The 22,044-nt window shown below is 44.9% G+C and overlaps 1 protein-coding gene across 4 annotated transcripts in view; it reads left to right on the top strand.

Moving 5' to 3' along the window:
- The window catches only part of LOC130283878 (CD63 antigen-like), a 55,728-nt gene extending 33,975 nt beyond the window's left edge, over positions 1-21,753 (top strand). The window contains exons 1-7 of one of the 4 annotated variants that reach the window (XM_056533521.1): positions 8,391-8,527; positions 15,332-15,520; positions 16,227-16,301; positions 16,641-16,736; positions 18,894-19,043; positions 21,421-21,504; positions 21,577-21,753. In XM_056533521.1, coding sequence (XP_056389496.1) covers positions 8,510-8,527; positions 15,332-15,520; positions 16,227-16,301; positions 16,641-16,736; positions 18,894-19,043; positions 21,421-21,504; positions 21,577-21,642 — 678 coding nt within the window. In that variant the 5' untranslated portion in view covers positions 8,391-8,509 and the 3' untranslated portion in view covers positions 21,643-21,753. The other 3 variants (XM_056533522.1, XM_056533520.1, XM_056533523.1) reach the window with 3 other exon arrangements.
- Positions 21,754-22,044: the final 291 nt, after the last annotated feature.

Genomic DNA, 22,044 nt, shown 5'->3' with positions numbered 1-22,044 from the left:
ATACACTTCAGTAATACAGGTAAAGAGTACAGAATATGTAATACCTCCCTGTACTGTAGGGGGCGCTACCAGACACCAGTCATTACATACACTTCAGTAATACAGGTAAAGAGTACAGAACATGTAATACCTCCCTGTACTATATGGGACGCTACCAGACACCAGTCAGTGCATACACTTCAGTAATACAGGTAAATAGTACAGAACAGGTAATACCTCCCTGTACTGTAGTTGGCGCTACCAGACACCAGTCAGTGCATACACTTCAGTAATACAGGTAAATAGTACAGAACATGTGATACCTCCCTGTACTGTAGGGGGCGCTACCAGACACCAGTCAGTGCATACACTTCAGTAATACAGGTAAAGAGTACAGAATATGTAATACCTCCCTGTACTGTAGGAGGTGCTACCAGACACCAGTCAGTGCATACACTTCAGTAATACAGGTAAAGAGTACAGAATATGTAATACCTCCCTGTACTGTAGGAGGCGCTACCAGACACCAGTCAGTGCATACACTTCAGTAATACAGGTAAAGAGTACAGAATATGTAATACCTCCCTGTACTGTAGGAGGCGCTACCAGACACCAGTCAGTGCATACACTTCAGTAATACAGGTAAAGAGTACAGAATATGTAATACCTCCCTGTACTGTAGGGGGCGCTACCAGACACCAGTCAGTGCATACACTTCAGTAATACAGGTAAAGAGTACAGAATATGTAATACCTCCCTGTACTGTAGGAGGCGCTACCAGACACCAGTCAGTGCATACACTTCAGTAATACAGGTAAAGAGTACAGAATATGTAATACCTCCCTGTACTGTAGGGGGCGCTACCAGACACCAGTCATTACATACACTTCAGTAATACAGGTAAAGAGTACAGAACATGTAATACCTCCCTGTACTATATGGGACGCTACCAGACACCAGTCAGTGCATACACTTCAGTAATACAGGTAAATAGTACAGAACAGGTAATACCTCCCTGTACTGTAGTTGGCGCTACCAGACACCAGTCAGTGCATACACTTCAGTAATACAGGTAAATAGTAGTACATAACATGTAAGACCTCCCTGTACTGTAGGGGGCGCATCAGTGTATAGGGTTCAGTAATACAGGTGTTTTACCAGTAAAATACCCGGTTCTTCCAGCCATTGACACGTTTCACAGATCGGGACTATCTGTACATTGTATGTTCAGTCTGGTATTAAGTTATAATGGGCCAGAAAAGACCATTGTATGTTGAAACTATTGTATGCTGAGGCCATTGTAAGTTGAAGGATCACTGTATATGGTTTTCTTTTGTTCACCTCGAGCAACAAAGAGGCTAGAGTCACCCCGTCTACACTCCCTATAGGTATGGCGCTGTGTGTGGCTCAGGTATGGTGGATGGGGGGGGGGGCCCATTGATGAACGTGGCCCCTACAGCTCACACTGGAGTCTTATGGAATCTGTAGAATTTGGAGCATGGCACATAAGGGAAGCGTGTGTGGAGCCGGCGCAGGTCATTATTACAGGAAGGTTACACAACAGTAGACGCTGAGAAGAAGCAGCCAAGACGCCCAGAAGGGAGAGCGCGGCCCTTATAAGGCCAAACCTGGGACACAACAGATTTCCAAGAGGAATGTTCTTATTTATAAACATGCGGGCGATTGCTTCACCCTCCTGAGCCGCCAAAATATGGCGGAGGCCAAGACAAATCGGCGGTGAGATAAGATGATAAGAGGAGGTGCGCTCACAGGCAGAGGACGGTTAATGTGAATGCAGCGCCAGGTGGAATTCTCAGCCAAAACTATTGGAATGTTTTAACGTGTTCACAAATGTCCTCGACACGTTATCCCGGAGTGTGCGGATCCCATCTCATGTGTAGACGTGAGGGAACACGGACCCCTGGACCCGTCTGAGGACTGAGACCACTCAGAACATCCTATGGGCATGCTGGGAGTTGTAGTTTTGCAACAGCTGGAGGCCCCGTTGTTGAGAGACACTGGCATACACTGTGTGCAGAGGGTTATTTGTTTTTGTATTGCATTATGTTTTATGTACCGCTAAATGATTGATTTGGTCACATGTTAACTCCTGGCCATTTGATGCAGGAGCCAATCCCAAGTCCGCCCTCCTCTCCTGAGGAAAAGAAGTGGACCTTATGTAGTTCTATTCCAGTGTTTCCCAACCAGGGTTCCTCCAGCTGTTGTAAAACTTCAACTCCCAGCATGCCCGGACAGCCAAAGGCTGTCCGGGCATGCTGGGAGTTGAAGTTTTGCAACAGCTGGAGGCACCCTGGTTGGGAAACCCTGTTCTATTCATTTGAATTCTAGTTAGCTTGGCCTTTGGTAAACCCATGCGTCTTGTCCCTTTGTCCAGCTAAACCTGAGAAAAGTGAAGTTCAATAATCCTAGTTTTTCAAATCAACTGGTGCCAGAAAGTTATACAGATTTGTAAACTGCTTGAAAAATCTTAACCCTTCCAGTACTTATCAGCTGCTGTATGCTCCACAGGAATTTGTGTAGCTCTTTCCAGTCTGACCACAGTGCTCTCTGTCGCCCCCTCTGTCCAGGTCAGAAACTGTCAAGAGTGAGTGATAGGTACTGGAAGGATTAAGATTTTTAAGTAGTTTACAAATCTGTATAACTTTCTGGAACCAGTTGATTTGAAAAAAATAATTCTCCTGCAGAGTACCCCTTTAATTCTGTTGTGAGACACACACCCTACTTATAGGTCATGGGAAACCTGCCATGTGAAACCTTGTAGAGAATAAATGTTCCTACTTCAAGTTTAATTCCCACTGTGGGGATACAATGTCCAGTCTTCAGTATTATAAGCCCCAAGAGAGATTTCTTTAAGAAAGAACAGAGCTGAACAAGGGCCCTTCTGCTTTTCACTGGTTTCTCTACTGGACCCTAGTCGGATAAATGCCAGCTGTCTGTCAAGTCAGGGAGCACTTCCCTGAATGTTGTGTCACAGATTGCCATCGAAAGTGTGAATAAATGGAAACATTAAATTGATTTGCACTACGATTACATATCTTTGAGATCCTCATCCAGTAGTTTTAGTAAATTGGACACTAGAATTTACAAGCTAGAGAAGTTTTGAACATCTAGACATTTCTGCAGAGAGTATAATTCCACATACATGTGCTAAAGCACTTAAAGGGGTACTCCGGTGAAAACCTTTTTTCTTTTAAATCAACTGGTGGCAGAAAGTTAAACATATTTGTAAATTACTTCTTTTAAAAAATCTTAATCCTTCCTGTACTTATTAGCTGCTGAATACTGCAGAGGAAATTCTTTTCTTTTTCGAATGCTCTCTGATGACATCACGAGCACAGTTCTCTCTGCTGACGTTATTATAATAATAATAACGCTTTATTTATTGTTGTCCTTAGTGGGATTTGAACCCAAGTCCCCAGCACTGCAAGGCAGCAGTGCTAACCACTGAGCCACCATGCTGCCCTTAGCATACATCTGCTATGCATGGTTGCTAAAATGGACAGAGACGGCAGCAGAGAGCACTGTGCTCGTGATGTCATCAGTGTTCCAAAAAGAAAGGAATTTCCTCTGTAGCATTCAGCAGCTACTAAGTACTGGAAGGATTACGATTTTTTTAATAGAAGTAATTTACAAATATGTTTAACTTTCTGCCACCAGTTGATTTAAAAGAAAAAAGCTTTTCACCGGAGTACCCCTTTAAGTTTATTTCTGCAAAGAATGTAGAAATAAAAAACACCTAAAACTTAACTTTTAATAATATACTACCCTCGTCCCAACATGTTTCACCTGCACTACTTCATACAAGATCCTCAGGGGACACAAATCCGGGGATATAAATAAGGATAAAACCCAGTATCAGACGTCAAACAACCACTACAATCATTTATAAGTGGAAAGATAGAGGAGTGTCCACAAGATAATGACAATGATCAATAAATACAACTATTAGACACAACAAGATCACACTAATATAAAGGTAAGGTCATAAGGAAAAAAACAGCCACTGGCCGATGGTCAGGCCATTCACTCACTCCCTTGATGATGGATGTGCAGGTGTCACATCTTGTTGTGTCCAATAGTTGTATTTATTGATCATTGTCATTGTCTTGTGGACACTTCTTTATCTTTCCACTTATAATTGATTGTAGTGGTTGTTTGACTGCTGCTGGGTTTTATCCTTATTTATATTCCCAGGTTTGAGTCCCCTGAGGATCCCCTATGTAATAGTGTGGGTGAAGTGTGTTGGGACGAGGGTATTATATTGTTGATTCCTCTTTCTCTCATCAGAGGTCCACAATTATGTTCATTTTCTGTTGTGTTGGTGGACTAATATATTGTCCAAGCTTATAACAAGCTATTATAGTTCATACATTTGTATTGGTAACTATATTCATATATCTTTTAACTATTATATTACTAAAAGTTATGTTTTAGGTGTTTTTTGCCTTTGTGACACTGTCTTTTGCATTAAAACGTCCTTGTGATAAATCTGCAAATAACTATTATAATAACTATTATTTCAAGGGACAGTGACCAAATTCTCATTCTCCTGACTCCTAAGCTTTACTAAAGCTGTATACAAGTGACTGTCTTTATCTGGAATTGCAAATTAAATTCAGTGAAGTTACAAGTTGTTTTTTGGAATCCTGACTTCAGAGGTCTCATTCCTGGGCTTTCTATGCAGGAACAGATTTATTAAGAAAAAAGTTTGTGGTTCACCGAGAACATTGGGTTAACATTACTTAGCTATGTGACACAGGGACTACGACCCTCATCATAACCCACAACATCATCAGTATTGCCCCCTCCCCCCACAGTCACGTGACCAAAGATCACGGAATCGCACTGACTACATTTCAGCTAATAAAAAAATGAATGCTTTTTAGCTGAATTTATTTTGTATTGTGTTAATTGGGCACCGTCATGATACAGTAAAAACTTTTGATAAGTAATAGAGAGACATGAAAAGTGTTTGCTGGTCGGGGTCTGATAGTTTAGACCTTAATCGATCATGAAAACGAGGCGGGAGAAGTGCTGCGCTTAGCGTATTCTCTTCCAGCTCTGTGTCACATGATCTGAACAGACTGACAATGTATATCTATGGGACCGCACATAGACGCAACTTTAATTATAGGAACAAATACAGACACAAGATCTATACAAAAACAGAACAAGCATGTGTAATAAAAACACCATTCATATATAAAAAATACAGAAATGTAAATATAAACCATCTTTATAATGTATAACAACTGAAGTAATATGGATCCAAAATATGGGGGTGTGAACGCCCCAGGGAAGGGAAGGGGCATACCGACCCCCACACGGAGCAGCAGCTGACACCCCCCCTCCATGTATACCATAGAGATACATAGAGGGGGCGTGTCGGCCGCGGCTTCCTGTGGGGTCGGAATGGCCGCTTCCTGACGACTGCTGAGGCCAGTGCTCAAAGCCAAGGTGTGACCCTTTAAAGGCGTACCCGGCCCCCAGTGTTGTTAACATGTTCAGAATGCTGGGTTCAGGTGGCCGTCTTCGGGATGTCAGGCCACGCCCCCTCCATTCATGTCTATGGGAGGGGGCGTGGCATGTGCTGCTCCGAGCGCATGCGCAGTGTTCTCAGACATTGTGGCTGCTCCGCCATGTCTGTGAGTACACTGCAAGTAAGTAAGCACGGCAACTCTCAGGCCTGTGTGGCTGCTCGGAACGGGGCATTACCGCTGTGAGCAGCACATGTGGGGAAAACAGCTGGAGGCACAATGTACAGTCAGGTCATCGGCAGATCCGCAGTGTAAAATACCCTGCGGACCTGTTCCGTGTGACCCTACCCTTAATGACTTAGTTCATGTGTAATGAGAAAAAAAGCAGAAAATAAAACATCAAATGAAAAACGCCACAAAAACTGCATCATGAAGGAGAAAAACGAGGGCGCAAGCAAAAGTCGCCCGTGTTCATAGCTTTACAGACGCGCCTGACCACGGCCTGACCACATTATTCTTTGGTTAGTTTTGCTAAGGTTCCCATGCCAGATAAACTGCCACAGCCTTTTCCTGCATTTAGGCATTTTTTCTGGCATTTTTGGGGGGGATTTGTGTGGAAACAACCAATTATGTACCATGTAGTAGTTTTCACTGCCTTCAGGGTACCACTCCGTCGGTCAGATGTAGAGTTTGGACCAGAGAGTTTAAAGTGTACCCGTCAGATCCAACAAAAAAACTTTTTTTTCTATATATCACTCAGTACCTAATCCTGACCCTGTACATCTCATTTTTATGTATCTAGCACCTTTATTTATGTTTTTTATTACACTTTTAATTTAGCTCACTAGTCTGAATTCCTCTCAAAGGAAGGGGGCGTGGCCTCACTGTGCAGGTCTCCGCCCCCTCCCTCAGTATGCTGTCTGCTCACATCTCCCCTAGAATTAGCAAAACTACAACTCCCACCAGCTTGTCCGCAGGATTTTTCCTGGGAGCCCTGCACAGGGGGGGGGGGGGGGGAGGGGGTCAGTTGTTTGACTGGATTTTTTAGTATAAAATACTGAACATTTTCTAATGAAAGCAATTACAAAGCCTATTGGTCATTCCTATTTTACAACATATCAAAAGTTTTTGTATCTGACAGTGCCCATATAAGGCTATGTTCACACGGGCAAAAATTGTGCTGAATGTCCGCATTGAATATTCCGAATGGACATGTGTCGCAGAATCCCATTGATTTCACCAGAATCCTGTAGCTCTGTTCACACAGCAGAAATTCAGATTCCGGCGTCCGAAGAAAGAATAGTCAAGTCTGTTATTTCTGTGGAGTCCCCAAGGAAATGCATTGTGGCCTACGAAATGGCGCTTTTTCAAGCAGTTCCAGCGCCCACCGTAAAGTCAAATGTGAGGAATCTCTGCACCGGTGGACTTAGCCTTAGGAGGTAAGTAGTGATGCATAGCATCATTACTCATCTCCGTCGGCCATATTATATACAGCGGTGCATACTATACAGGAGCGGGGACTCCTGTCACTATACTAAATGGAATCCCTGCTCTTTGTGGGCTTGAATCCTGCCCAGCAATAATTGACAGTAATCTGAATAGAGTGCTGCTTTACTATAGCCCTTGCTGGGCTGAGCGTTATGTGCCAGGCGAGCAAGAAAAGAGTTAACTCATGCTGCTGAGCAGTGCTGGTTAACTCTTTGTGAGGTATACAGTATATCCAGCCATATATAGATGTCTGCATATACTGTATACAGCAGCCAGACAATCACTTAGCAGCGCAGATTAACTCTTTCCTTGCTGAGCTGGCACATAGCTATGGGCACAGCTCATCCCTGCTGACAGCAGGGACAGTTTACAGGCGTTTTGACCCAAAAGTGAAAATTTAGCCTAAGTGCGCCAAATTTAAGAAATTTCAGAGAAAGAAACAGACACGCTCATATGAGTAAACATGGCATCAATGTGACATTTGCTTTATTTTGCAACAAATCTGGCTTTGTTCACGTAGAAAAGTGGTGCAAACTTTTGGTGAAAATAGTCAAATTGTGCACAAAAAAAAAAACGAAGCCTAGGGAAAACATGTAAGGAAAATTATAATTTTTTTTTTCATTATGCATTTTAAAACTCATGGAAATGAGTTTTAAAATGTAAAAAGATATAAAGTATGGATGCCATTGTAGTAGCGGGGTGTGATGAGGGCAAATGTTGTTACCCTAGGGGCAGATGGCATTAACCCCTTGTATTCGTGATGCCAGGGCGTGGTTTAGCCTAAAACCACCTGAAGGTATACCGCTGGATACTGGGCTAGGCACGGGGGCAATAAAGACTCCGACGCCAAGTTACGGACAGCGGTAGCTTTACTGTGGGTAGACAGGTGGCAAAGTCTATACAGTTCAGCCAGGGCCAAGGAGGTGACCAGTGACTCAGAGACCTTAAGGGCTTGCTGGGACTTGTAGTAGGACTGGACAATTGAATGCAGACCACGCTGACTTGACAGATGACAGGGACTGACTTGACTCATAAAGCTGTGACTTTATCTTACTTGACTTGATGGCGGCTGCAGGACTGGACTTTGAGGTCTCCAACACTCTGGACACACACACTAGACAAGACTGCACTGGACCTCAGCTGGAGAGAGAGAAGCTCCACCCAGGGCTTATATGGGGGAGACTAGCAGGGAGGCCATAGGTCACCCCGGGGATCACCTGATCACTGGTACCTCCTGGGTAACAATCACATGACGTATCACATGGTATAACTCTTAAAGATACAACAGACTTTATAATACAATACACTGCAGAACATCTGTACAGGGGGGGGGGGGGGGGGGGAATAGGTGCAAGGGGCCCTGGGGACACTGAAGGAGGCTGCCTGACAGGACAACAAGGGTATGGGGCAACATCTCCCATACTGGGCCACCACACCATTGATGGTTGTGTAATCCTCCCGTCTTCTGGAGCCTGTAGCATGTGCGCCACGTGCTGAATATTCACTGCGCCGTCCACCTGTCCACCCTTTCTGTGAAGCATTGAATGAGTGATGTGGATAATGTGGGTTTGTGTTCTTTTTAACTGGATCCAGAAGATATAGAGCAGAGAGAACGTTATGTACCGACAATAAAGGGTCACGCCAGAGCGCGGCGCGTATGGAGGAGCCGCAGCTTATGTTACATAGGGGTCTGGAATTAATTAGGAAGTATGCCAGCGCCGTACGTATCCAGCTACAGGACCGCTCCGCAACTTGTCAGCGACTAACACAACCATTAACACGTGGACTGCAGCAAATGAAGACGCCACAAACATATGCAAAACTACAACTCCCAGCATGTAGTTCTTTCCAGCCTGACCATAGTGCTCTCTAATAACACCTCTGTCTGTGGCAAAAACTGTCCGGAGCAGGAGAGGTTTGCTATGGGGATTTGTTCCTCCTTTGGACAGTTCCTGACATGGACAGAGGTGGCAGCAGAGAGCACTGTGGTTAGACTGGTAAGGACTACACAACTTCCTGTGGAGCATACAGCAGCTGATAAGTACTGGAAGTGGTAAGATTTATAAATAAATGTAATATACAAATCTGTATAATAGTCTGGCATCAGTTGATTTGAATTTTTTTTCCTGGAGTACCCCTTTAACAGTACAAATAAGGGGATAAGGTTCGGGATTCATCCGTATACTATGGAAACATTTCTGTGAATTTAATTTAATGGGGAGTTTAAAATCTAGAAACATAAGCGTATGATTACTTTATTTTGCCGTAGATTTTCTAATGGAAAACCAGTGATCAAAATATGTAGTAAAATACACATATTAAAACCTGTCCAGAGGAAAAGTTGCCCATAGCAACCAATCAGATCGCTGCTTTCATTTTGCAGAGGCCATTTATAAAAATGAAAGCAGCGATCTGATTGGTTGCTATGGGCAACTCAGCAACTTTTCCTCTGGACGGGTTTTGATAAATCTCCCCTTTTGTTCTGGCGTTTGAACTAGAAATAGAAATCTTTCGGTCACATGATTAAAGGGTTACTCTCCCATGGAAAACTTATTTTTTTTTTTTTTTTTTTTTTTTTAAATCAACTGGTGCCAGAAAGTTAAACAGATTTGTAAATTATTTCTATTAAAAAATCTTAATCCTTTCAGTACTTTTTAGGGGCTGTATACTACAGAGGAAATGCTTTTCTTTTTGGATTTCTCTGATGTCACGACCACAGTGCTCTCTGCTGACCTCTGCTGTCCATTTTAGGACCTGTCCAGAGCAGCATAGGTTTGCTATGGGGATTTTCTCCTGCTCTGGACAGTTCCAAAAATGGACAGCAGAGGTCAGCAGAGAGCACTGTGCTCGTGACATCAGAGAAATCAAAAAAGAAAAGCATTTCCTCTGTAGTATACAGCCCATAAAAAGTATTGGAAGGACTAAGTTTTTTTAATAGAAGTAATTTACAAATCTGTTTAACTTTCTGGCACCAGTTGATTTAAAAAGAAAAAAGCTTTCCATGGGAGTACCCCTTTAAAGAATCACATGACTTGTAAATATAAAAACACAGGGGGAAAAAAAGAAAAAAGGCCTGTACTAATACGCACTATTTTTGGATAAAATGACACAATAACTGCATCTTGGGGGAAAAAAATGAAGGGACATTTTGCCATGTGAACATGCCCAAAGGCAGTGTTTTCCAAACAGTGTATCTCCAGCTGTTGCAGAACTACAACTCCCAGCATGCCCGGACAGCCGTTGGCTGTCCGGGCATGCTGGGAGTTGCAGTTTTGCAACAGCTGGAGACACACTGTTTGAAAAACACTGCCCTAAGGGTTTATTTATTGCTTGTTTCTCAGTTTTGGAGCAGTTTAAAGGGGTACTCCGGTGAAAAGCTTTTTTCTTTTAAATCAACTGGTGGCAGAAAGTTAAACATATTTGTAAATTACTTCTATTAAAAAATCTTAATCCTTCCAGTACTTATTAGCTGCTGAATGCTACAGAGGAAATTCCTTTCTTTTTGGAACACTGATGAAATCACGAACACAGTGCTCTCTGCTGACATCTCTGTCCATTTTAGCAACCATGCAGAGCAGATGCATGCTAAGGGCAGCATGGTGGCTCAGTGGTTAACACTGCTGCCTTGCAGTGCTGGGGACTTGGGTTCAAATCCCACTTACGACAACAATAAATAAAGTGTTCTTATTATTATAATAACGTCGGAAGAGCACTGTGATCGTGATGTCATCAGAGAGCATTCCAAAAAGAAAAGAATTTCCTCTGTAGTATTCAGCAGCTAATAAGTACAGGAAGGATTAAGATTTTTTAATAGAAGTAATTTACAAATATGTTTAACTTTCTGCCACCAGATGATTTAAAAGAAAATGGGTTTTCACTGGAGTACCCCTTTAAAGGGTACGATCACACTGCGTCCCTGCCCTGGTTACTCGTTTCCGCCGGCATCCTGTTGAAAATCGGATGCTGACATATACTGTTAATGGGAGTAGCGGACCTATATCTAGTGATATATAAGGTATTTCAAAAGTGCACTAGGGGTGACTCTGTTCAGCCACTGAAGTTAATGGGGTCCGCTGGTCCCTTTAAGGCTATGTTCACACACCAGAATTTCTGCATAGAATTCTGCATGAATTTTTTAGCCAATACACTTCCATTCACACAGCAGAATTTCTGGTGCAGAATTACCACTGCAGGAATTCCACTGAAGTGAATGGGCAATAGATTTACTGCACACAACAGAATTTTCATGCAGGATTCCCCGCAGAAATTCTGCCGTGTGGACATAGCCTAAGGGTAGGTTCACAAGGGCGGATTTTTTTGCGGGTTTTCCTCTGTGTATTTGTGCAGCAGATTTTATGCAGCGGAATTTACACTGCGGAAAATCCGCTGCAGTCCCTACTGACTTCAATGGGACTTGCGCTGATTTTCCACAGCATAAATTCCACCGCGGAAAATCTGCTGCGGACAGCCGAGAAGAGCCCGCTCACTTTCAAATACGCAGTGGAAAATCCGCAAAAAAATCCGCCCCTGTGAACCTACCCTAAGGCTAGGTTCATTCTGCGGAATCTCCGGGCAGAAAATTTCCGCTCGGGGATTTCGAGTGCGGCCAGCGCCGACTGAATCAGTCGGGGCTAGGACCGCACGGACACTGCAGTCTCCAGTAGGCTGCAATGTGTTCCGCGAGTATTTCCGCCTGAAGAATGAGCAACACCATTCTTCAGGCGGAAATTTTAAAGCGGATTTTCCGTTCACAAATTCCGCTTCACAAATTCCAAAGTGTGAATTTGTGAACGGAAACGTATTCCCTAGACTATACATTTTAGTAAGCAGAATTTTTGCCTGCAATTTCAAAGCGGAATTGCAGGAGGAAATTCCGTTGTGTGAACCTAGCCTAAAGGGTACGTTTACACGAGAGAATTTTGGTGCGGATTTTCAGCTGCTTATTTTCTGCAGCTTATTTTTCGCTGTTGAGTCAATGATAGAATAAGCAGCGGAAAATAAAAAATCCGCTCGTGTGAACAAACCCTAACATGTCGGAATCCCCTTTTCACCAGGGGGGAGCAGTAACGCAATGGGATTGTATCGTCAAGAACTGCGATAACCAATGAAGAAAGAACGTCATACCTTTCCTGGGCGTTTGAACCTCCCCGGAATGTGAGGGGTTAACTTTCACCTGATCACTGTGGTTAATAAGGACACATGGTGCTCCAGCAGATCTGCTGAGTGAATCTCCACCTTCCAGTGAGTGATCAGCTGAGTGTCAGCTCATAGGACCAGGCGTCGTCCGCCCTGGGATCAGTGTTTGTGGAGATGAAGATGAAGTCTGAGGAGAAGCTCACGTGCATCAAGGCCGGATTGCTCTGCGTCATCCTGTTTTTCTGGGTGAGGGCATTTACTTTACTGCACTGCTGCGATGCATTGGTTTGGGGCTGGAGGTCGTATCCTGACCTTTGGGGATCATGAGCGCTGCTCTGAGGGTGCTGTCGTGCTGCGTTATGTCAGGATTTTATGTTCAATCGTGACACAAATTTTGGTTTTCACACAGTTTGCGGCTTCAGTGATTTTTAGATCTTTTGGTCAGATGTTTCTATGGTTACTGAAGTACAATTTAGAAGCATGTCCTTAAGTTTTTACACTTTTCTTGACAAATATATAAAATTTATGTAAAGGCTTAAAGGGGTACTCCAGTGGAAAACTTATTTATATTTATTTTTTTTAAATCAACTGGTGCCAGAAAGTTAAACAGATTTGTAAATTTACTTCTATAAAAAAAAATCTTTACTCTTCCAGTACTTTTTAGCAGCTGTATACTAAATAGGAAATTCTTTTTCTTTTTGAATTTCTTTTTTGTCTTGTCCACAGTGCTCTCTGCTGACACCTGATGCCCGTATCGGGAACTGTCCAGAGCAGGAGAAAATCCCCATAGCAAACCTATGCTGCTTTGGACGGTTTCTGACATGGACAGAGGTGTCAACAGTGCTCTCTGCTGACAGGACAAAAAAGAAATTCAAAAAGAAAAGAATTTCCTCTGTAGCATACAGCTGCTATAAAGTAATGGAAGGGTAAAGATTTTTTACTAGAAGTAATATTTAAATCTGTTTTAACTTTCTGGCACCAGTTGATTGAAAAAAAAAAAAAGAGGTTTTTTTAAGTATTTAGCTTTTTAAAGGGGTACTTTATAGACCTCCTTTTTGGATAGGGGATAAGATGTCTGATTGCAGGGGTCCTGTGGCTGGGGACCCCTGCGATCTTAGCTGCGGCACCCCGAGACTTCCGGTGCACAGAGCAAACTTTGCTCCGTGCCAGATGACTAGCGATGCGGGGTGGAGGCTCGTGACTTCATGGCCATGCCCCCTCAATGCAAGTCTATGGGAGGGGTTGTGACGGCCATGTTGAATATCATTCTTAAAGGAGATATCCAGTGGTGATTCAGTGGTGAGCAACTTATCCCCTATCCTAAGGATAGGGGATAAGTTGCAGATCGCAGGGGGTCTGACCGCTGGGGCCCCCTGCGATCTCCTGTACGGAGCCCCGACAGCCCGCGGGAAGGGGGCGTGTCGACCTCCGCACGAGGCGGCGGCCGACATGCCCCCTCAATACAACTCTATGGCAGAGCCGAAGCGCTGCCTTCGGCAATCTCCGGCTCTGCCATAGAGATGTATTGAGGGGGCGTGTCGGCCGCCGCCTCGTGCGGGGGTCGACACCCGCTATCTCGGCGGAGAGCCGGGGCCCCGTACAGAGAGATTGCAGGGGGCCCCAGCGGTCGGACCCCCCGCGATCTCAAACTTATCCCCTATCCTTAGGATAGGGGATAAGTTTTTCCCCACTGGACTACCCCTTTAATGGCGGTGTTCTTGGCCAAAATTGTGGATGAGCCCCATCCCCCTCGATATACAGTTGCCACCTGCCTGGTATTTTACCGGCACAGTTGGTATTTTGGCCACCTTGCCGGCATTTATCCAACCAATCCTCAAACTCCCTAAATGTTGTGCCATAACCTATACCAGTGTTTCCCAACTAGAGAGCCTCCAGCTGTTGCAAAACTACAAATCCCAGCATGCCTGGACAGCCAACGGCTGTCCGGGCATGCTGATAATTGTAGTTTTGCAACCACTGGAGGCACCCCTGGATGGGAAACGCTGATCTAGACTATATAGTCAAACATGCTGGGAGTTGTAGTTTTGCAACAGCTGGAGGCACCTCTGTCTGGGAAACACTGACTACTACTATATAGTCCAACATGCTGTATCAGGGCATGCTGAGAGTTGTAGTTAGTAACGAATTGCAACTCACGAATTTAATAAAAATAATAGTGGTCCCTCAACATACGATGGTAATTCGTTCCAAGCGACCCATCGTTTGTCGAATCCATCGTATGTTGAGGGATCCGTGCAATGTAAAGTATAGGAAGTTATACTCGCCTGTCCCCGCCGCTCCGGACCAGGTCCTTACCGCTCCCGCTGCTCCGGTGTCTTCTTCGCGATCCTCCGGCTTCTTCCGCATCTTCTGCAGGGTCCGGGCCTCGCTTTCTGGTGACGTTATTACGCTGCTGCACCGGCGCGGCGTGCATAGGGACGTAATAACGACGCCGGAAAGCGAGGCCTGGACCCTGGAGAAGATGCACAAGACACTGGAGGATCGCGAAGTGGACCCGGAGCAGCGGGAATAGGTAAGCGAACCTGCTGGGGCACATTACACTGCTATCCGACAGCAGCTTAAGCATTTTGCGCTGTCGGATAGCAGTTAATGCGATGGCCCCGACATATAAAAGCATCGTATGTCAATTTGATCATATGTCGGGGGGGTTACTGTAGTAATAATGGTCTTGTTTATAACTACAGATGGGGGCACAAAAAATGACCCTCATACAGCCCTGTATAAGGAGAAATAAAAAAGTTATAGGGGTCAGAATAGGACAAAGTTTCCTTTACATATGTGTAACCTGTGATGTCACGCATATATAATTAATTATGCAGATTAGCATGGCCGGTATGTTTTTTGCAAGAAAGGTGGCGACTCTACCTGAATGAGAAGTGTGGAAACTCCCCCGAGCTCAATCCTATTGAGAGCCTGTGGGCAAACAAAACCCCATAAATTGTAACACCCTTCTCCCAGTGAGGAGGTAAGGATGGGTTGTCACCAGTCCCAGTCAGGACTGGGCCCAGAAGATGATGTCCAGCATGTCAGGGGAAACTGCAGACGTCTTATAAAGAAGGGTCAGTACTATAAATATTGCGTAGTTCTATAACGCTGATGTACTCTCAATGACTTGCATATTTATGTAGCCCAGTCTTGGGGCCTGTCCCGCAGTCGCTCCTTTTATTGGTTGGGCTGACCCAGGATCTAATGCTCGTCTCTTCCATTAGGTGACCGGTGTTGCACTAATCTGTCTTGGCGCCTCTGTGCAGATGAAGTTGTCGGATATCTCCGTTGTTGTCACCGAGACCACATCCGGGACCCCCATGGTGTTAACTATTGTGGGAATGGTCATCTTCTTCCTGTCTGGTTTTGGAGCGGTCGCTGCCATCAAGGAAAGCAACATCCTGATAAAAAGTGTATGTTCTCCTACCTCTGCTGCCTGATGGTATATTGATCCTGTACTCACTATTCTGCTGGTGAGGTCACTGTAGGAGACTTATCAAAACCTGTGTAGCGGAAGAGTGGTGCAGTTGCCCAGAGCAACCAATCAGATCGCTTCTTTCATTTTTCACAGGCCTCTTTAAAAATGAAAGAAGCGATCTGATTAGTTGCTATGGGCAACTGCACCGCTCTTCCTCTACATAGATTTTGATAAATCTCCCCCACTGTATACATACATTACATTACTTATCCTGTACTGATCCTGAGTTATATCCTGTATTATACTCCAGAGCTGTACTCACTATTCTGCTGGTGAGGTCACTGTGTACATACATTACATTACTTATCCTGTACTGATCCTGAGTTATATCCTGTATTATACCCCAGATCTGTACTCACTATTCTGCTGGTGAGATCACTGTGTACATACATTACATTACTTATCCTGTACTGATCCTGAGTTATATCCTGTATTATACTCCAGAGCTGTACTCACTATTCTGCTGGTGAGGTCACTGTGTACATACATTACATTACTTATCCTGTACTGATCCTGAGTTATATCCTGTATTATACCCCAGAGCTGCACTCACTATTCTGCTGGTGGGGTCACTGTGTATATACATTACTGATCCTGAGTTATATCCTGCTTTGTCTGTCATGTGACTTCTGTCCTCTCAGTTCACAGTGATTATGTTCCTAGTTTTCGTCATAGAGATCATAGTCGGGATGTCGGCGTACTACAACAGAGAAAAGGTGGGTATATGGACTATGTGGCGGGTTGTGTGAGACCTCAGAACCTCCACTGTTGTCCTGCTCATGGGGGCCCTGACATTCAGGAGTGATCCGGGATTATAAAAACATGGCTGCTTTCATCCCCTGAATACAACACCCTCCTCAGGCTGTGTGTGGTATTGGAACTTTTCTCCATTCACTCCAATGGGATTGAGCTGCAATACCACACATAACCTGATGACAGATGTGGCGCTGTTTTTGGAATATAACAGCTTTGTTTTACTAATCCTGGATAACACGGCAGATATTGGGAGACTTAATTATAAGATTCTGGTTTGGTAAATGTCTCTGTTCTTACAGCTTCACCTTATAGTGCTGAGCAGATTTCTGAAGATGCTGAACAAGTATGGGACCGAGCAGCCAATCACCCGGGGGGTGGACTGGGTGCAGCAGGAGGTACGTCAGCCCAACCCCACAACCACACAGGTATAAGGCCCATCACATCTCAATCTGCATTTCCATCACTGAAACAGAAAAATCTACATCAGTGCCAGATCGATCACCACAGACGCCTTCAGAGACATTGAGTGTCCCTCACGTTCCTGGTACAGTGATCCCTCAACTTACAATAGTTTCAACATACAATGGTCTTTTCTGGACCATTGTAACTTGACACCAGACTCGATAAAATGTACGGACAGTCCAGATCTGTGAATCGTGTCAATGGCCGGAAGATCTGATCAATCAGTTCACTGGTATAACCCCTATATTACTGAAGTGTATGCACTGACTGGTGTCTGGTAGCAACCCCTACTGTACAGGGAGGTATTAAATGTTCTGTACCATAGTCAGCTGCTCCTTTGGACACCAGGTGAGGGCGGCTCCATTACTTTTTTAGGACATTGTGTACTGTACAGGCCCCTGAAGAAGCTCCTGTCCTCTACATAGACAGTGATTACAGCTCCCAGCAGATCTTTATTTTTGTATATAAGGATTTTCTTTATTAGTTATCTACTTATTTTTCTTTAATCCTCACTTTTTTTTTTTTTCTTCTTTTTTGATAACATTTTGGTGACTTCAGAACCAATTACCAGGTTTCCATAGAGTAATGGTCTCAACATACAATGGTCGTCCTGGAATCAATTAATATTGTAACTTGAGGGACCTCTACAATAGTGCATCATCGCGTAATCCTCCACCAATGTTTCTAACTGGTCTCCAGAGCAGATAGTAGCCTCAGATGTGGGCAAATTGGGGAAGAAGGGGTCATCTGGTCCTGGATACCCTGCCTCCTATTGCTCCAGCTTTGTGTCCCTTGTCCAGTGGTCACCATACAGGAGGGGTCATCTGGTTCTGGACACCCTGTCTCCGGCGCTGGTTCAGTGGTCACCATACAGGAGGGGTCATCTGGTCCTGGATACCCTGCCTCCTATTGCTCCAGCTTTGTGTCCCTTGTCCAGTGGTCACCATACAGGAGGGGTCATCTGGCCCTGGACACCCTGTCTCCGGCGCTGGTTCAGTGGTCACCATACAGGAGGGGTCATCTGGCCCTGGACACCCTGTCTCCGGCGCTGGTCCAGTGGTCACCATACAGGAGGGGTCATTTGGTCTTGGACCCCCTGTCTCCTGTTGCTCTCTCTGGTCTCGGCCTCTGGTTTCCCGGCAGATTCTGGTAATTGATGATTAGTTTTGGTTGTCCCTCTGCAGCCAAGTTCCCAGTAGAGAAAGTTCTGCCAGATGAATTGAAGCCATCGTGTTCCTGCCAGGACCTTGAAGTGGTTTCATCCGATACACGGCAATTACAGACCCATTACCCTCCATATCAAAGCCATAGAAGCCACCGCATCTGGTTTCATCTCCGGGGGCACTAAATATTCCCACAGTCTGCACCAGAAGAGAGGGCGGCACTATTTATTATTGTGCAGTAATGGAAACAGGATGCTGGGAAGAAATAATAGAGCCAGACGGGCTGGACACTGCCATAGGATTCACATGTCGGGAGTATTACCATGAAGAGTACTCCCATCATCTCAGGGTGCATAATATAAGGAATTTCTGGGGGTGCCAGTATTGTTACCCGAGAGTGCAGATTGTGGCAGTATTGTATCTGGGTGTACACTGTGTTTGGCGGGGTTATATTCAGAGGGCACATTGTGTGGTAGTATATTCAGGGGGTACAGTGTGTGGCAGTTATATTCAGAGTTCACATTGTTTGGCGGGGTTATATTTAGGGGTTACAGTGTGTGACAGGGTTATAGTCAGAGGACACAGTGTTTTGGGAGGGCTCTGCAGTGATTGTTAGTGAGACAACTCTCAGTATACCCCGATCACTGCTTAGGCCAGTGGTTTCCAAACTGTGGGCCTCCACGTGTTGAAAAACTACAACTCCCAGCAAACTACACCTACCTTGCTTAACAATTGGTATATTTAATTATTACAGTAGAAATAATTTCCTGTGAGGATTTTAACCGCACACAAAGTAGGGAACCAATTCTTAAAACATGTAATACCACCCTTGTGCATATTGTACTCAATTTCCCCCCCCCCCCCCCCCCCCCCCCCCCCCCCCCCCATGCTGATTGACAGGTCTCCACCACTTTTCTTTCCTTGTAGTTCCAGTGCTGTGGAGCAAAGAATTTTACAGACTGGTTTAACATCTCCTCCGGGATTGTGCAGAACTCTGTCCCCGACAGCTGCTGCAGGATCGTCCAGAGGAAATGTGGGGAGGACGCCCTGGAGAACAGCGAGAAACTCTACCAGGAGGTACGGAGACCACTGTGATGGGCACATGTGGGAACCAGCACGGCTGACACGGTCACCAGTATGGGCACAGTCTTATCAGCCACTTCCATCCAGATGCTAAAAATGCTAAAAGATGAGGGTTTATTAGAATTGTATCCAGTTTAGACAATCCTCTGTAAGCTGATTAAAAGATAAAAAAAGGAACACAATAGCGCCCCTGGTGAAGTACGTTAGGCACAGGTAGGGAGATGCTGGTAATAACACTTACCCTGTGGTGTTGAGCTCAGAGCACAACATCTGGTATCGCATATATCATAGAATGGGATCCTGCAGCTTGATTCCCCCGATCCCAGGCAGCGTCTGGTCCGGTAATGGTATAGGCAGCAGAAGAAACAAAAAACGGAACTTGTTCCAAGCGCCAGATCCCTTGAGGTAGTCAGTCTAACAGAGTAGACCAATTTCAATAAAAGATAACATTTATTCCAAGCATAAATCAACGCGTTTCAGACCCGAAACGGGCCCTTCAGCATTCTGTCCTGATGAAGGGCCCGTTTCGGGTCTGAAACGCGTTGATTTATGCTTGGAATAAATGTTATCTTTTATTGAAATTGGTCTACTCTGTTAGGCTGGGTTCACACTACGTTTTGTCCCATACGGGAGCGCATACGGCAGGAGGGAGCTAAAACCTCGCGCTCCCGTATGTGACCGTATGCGCTCCCGTATGTCATTCACTTCAATGAGCCGACCGGAGTGAAACGTTCGGTCCGGTCGGCTCATTTTTGCGCCGTATGCGCTTTTACAACCGGACCTAAAACCGTGGTTGACCACGGTTTTAGGTCAGGTTGTAAAAGCGCATACGGCGCAAAAATGAGCCGACCGAACGTTTCACTCCGGTCGGCTCATTGAAGTGAATGACATACGGGAGCGCATACGGTCACATACGGGAGCGCGAGGTTTTAGCTCCCTCCTGCCGTATGCGCTCCCGTATGGGACAAAACGTAATGTGAACCCAGCCTTAGACTGACTGCCTCAAGGGATCTGGCGCTTGGAACAAGTTCCGTTTGTTTCTTCTGCTGCCTATGTCTGTAAGCGAATTGGTTTAGACTCTAGATTACCTCTTACTTGTACTGATACACAGTAACAAGACATCAGATGTGGAAGGTGTTAGGTCAGTAAGGGGGAGGCGGGGAGGGGTTAGCTTCAGCTTGCTGGCAATCACCATTTTCAGGATTTCTTAGAGGTTGACCAGCCAAAGAAACCTGTTCAATGGTGTCAAAACGTATAATACAGCAACTTACTAATGTTGTTAGCCATAGAGCACGGGTCTCTACATATCAGCTGAGCTGTCTGGCTTCCCCAAAAAAACAGAGCTCTCCTCCCCTCTTGTCTGTCTTAGGAAATGCTCACTGCTGAGTTATCTGAAAAGGACTTCCTGTTGCCTTAAAATTTAATGCTTGGGAATATGAGCTACCCCTCTTCACATCAATGGTCTTGTCCTGAGCAGTCAGGATGGAAGGGACGGTAGCAGACTATTTTCAGAGAGTGTGACATGAAGTCAAAGCTACACGGTAGAGAGCAGACCTGAGACCTATAAAGAGACGTGCACTATGGCTAATAACATTAGTAAGTGGCTTTATATTTTGACAGCATACACAAATTTTCTTTCCTTGGACAACCCCTTTTTATTGTAAGTCTATTATAAAAGCTGCAGAACTAATTTACTTTATACATGAACTTTCAGCACATCCAACCATTCATGTGTTGTCTTTGTGGAGGGGTAAGCTGCAGCTAGACAGCACCAATTTATGTTTCCCTAAACAAAAGGGTCAGGTGGCAAAAATCCTGCATGGCCAACCCTTCTGTCTAGGACATGTGTTGGTGGAAAGTCAGAAAGCCGATATACATCTTGAGCCAGAAATCGTGATGAGGCAAAGCCCCACTGCTTTCAATGGGATTCTGCTGTTCAGTGCACACAATGAAATTCCTCCTCTATGGGGACCAGTAATGTGTGGCCGCCCTATGGAGATTGTGTAGTGTGATTCCAGCCTTAGTTGGCTGAACCCGCCAGTGTTGGTTTGTCCAACCTTTAGTATAAGATGTACCGCTTAAAGGGGTGCTCAGCGTTTGGAACAAACTGTTGCGAACTCTGGAGCCCGTGCTGGGAGCTTGTGACCTCATAGCCCGGCAACTCATGACATCATGCTGCGCCCCCTCAATGCACGTCTATGGGAGGGGGCATGACGGCCGTAGACTTGCATTGAGGGGCGGGGTGTGACATCACAAGGGGGCGGGGCTATTACATCACGAGCTCCAGCATTCTTAACAGTTTCTCCGAAAGAGGTGGGAGATGGCCGCATGACGTACGATCAATAATTTCCCGCTAATGTCTATTGCGCAGGGCTGCGTGCTGAGGATGAGGACGTGGATCTCTGAACACTTTGAAGTCATTGGCGCGGTGGGGATCGGTCTGGGGTTCACACAGGTAACATGGCCGCTGTATGTGATCACTGCCCCCACATTATACTGATTTTCGTGTCGCCTTTTTTCTCTCCAGATACTCGGGATTCTGTTCTCCTGTTTACTCGTGAAGATCTTGCAGCAGAACTATGTGTCTATTTGACCAGAGAGAAGGAAACCATTAATATCACTTGTGTCCTGTAAATATTTCGTGTGGAGGTCGAGGGTCCCCCCTGTACCCTGCGGGGGTCTCATATCTCCAATTCTTGGTTAATAAACCACTTATCACAATTGGCTCCTGTTCTTATTATTGAGGTAAATATTTGTGTTCATAACCGCAATAAATGTGTATATACAGTGACTATTATAAATATATCCCCCCCTCCCCTTAGGACTTAATTTATTTTTTTGTATTTTTTTCACATTTTTTCATAGTAGAACCATAGAGCCAAATTTATTTCCGTGCAATTTCACATATTCATCGTATCTCACGGACCAAAATTTTAAAGGGGTATTCCGGCTTTATACATCCTATCCTCTATTCAAAAGATAGAGGATAAGATGT

This window comes from Hyla sarda, chromosome 8 (genome assembly GCF_029499605.1).
Source record: "Hyla sarda isolate aHylSar1 chromosome 8, aHylSar1.hap1, whole genome shotgun sequence".
Taxonomy (NCBI): Eukaryota; Metazoa; Chordata; class Amphibia; order Anura; family Hylidae; genus Hyla; species Hyla sarda.
Note: the sequence above shows the minus strand (reverse complement) of the source record. Positions and strands in the feature narration are given on the sequence as shown.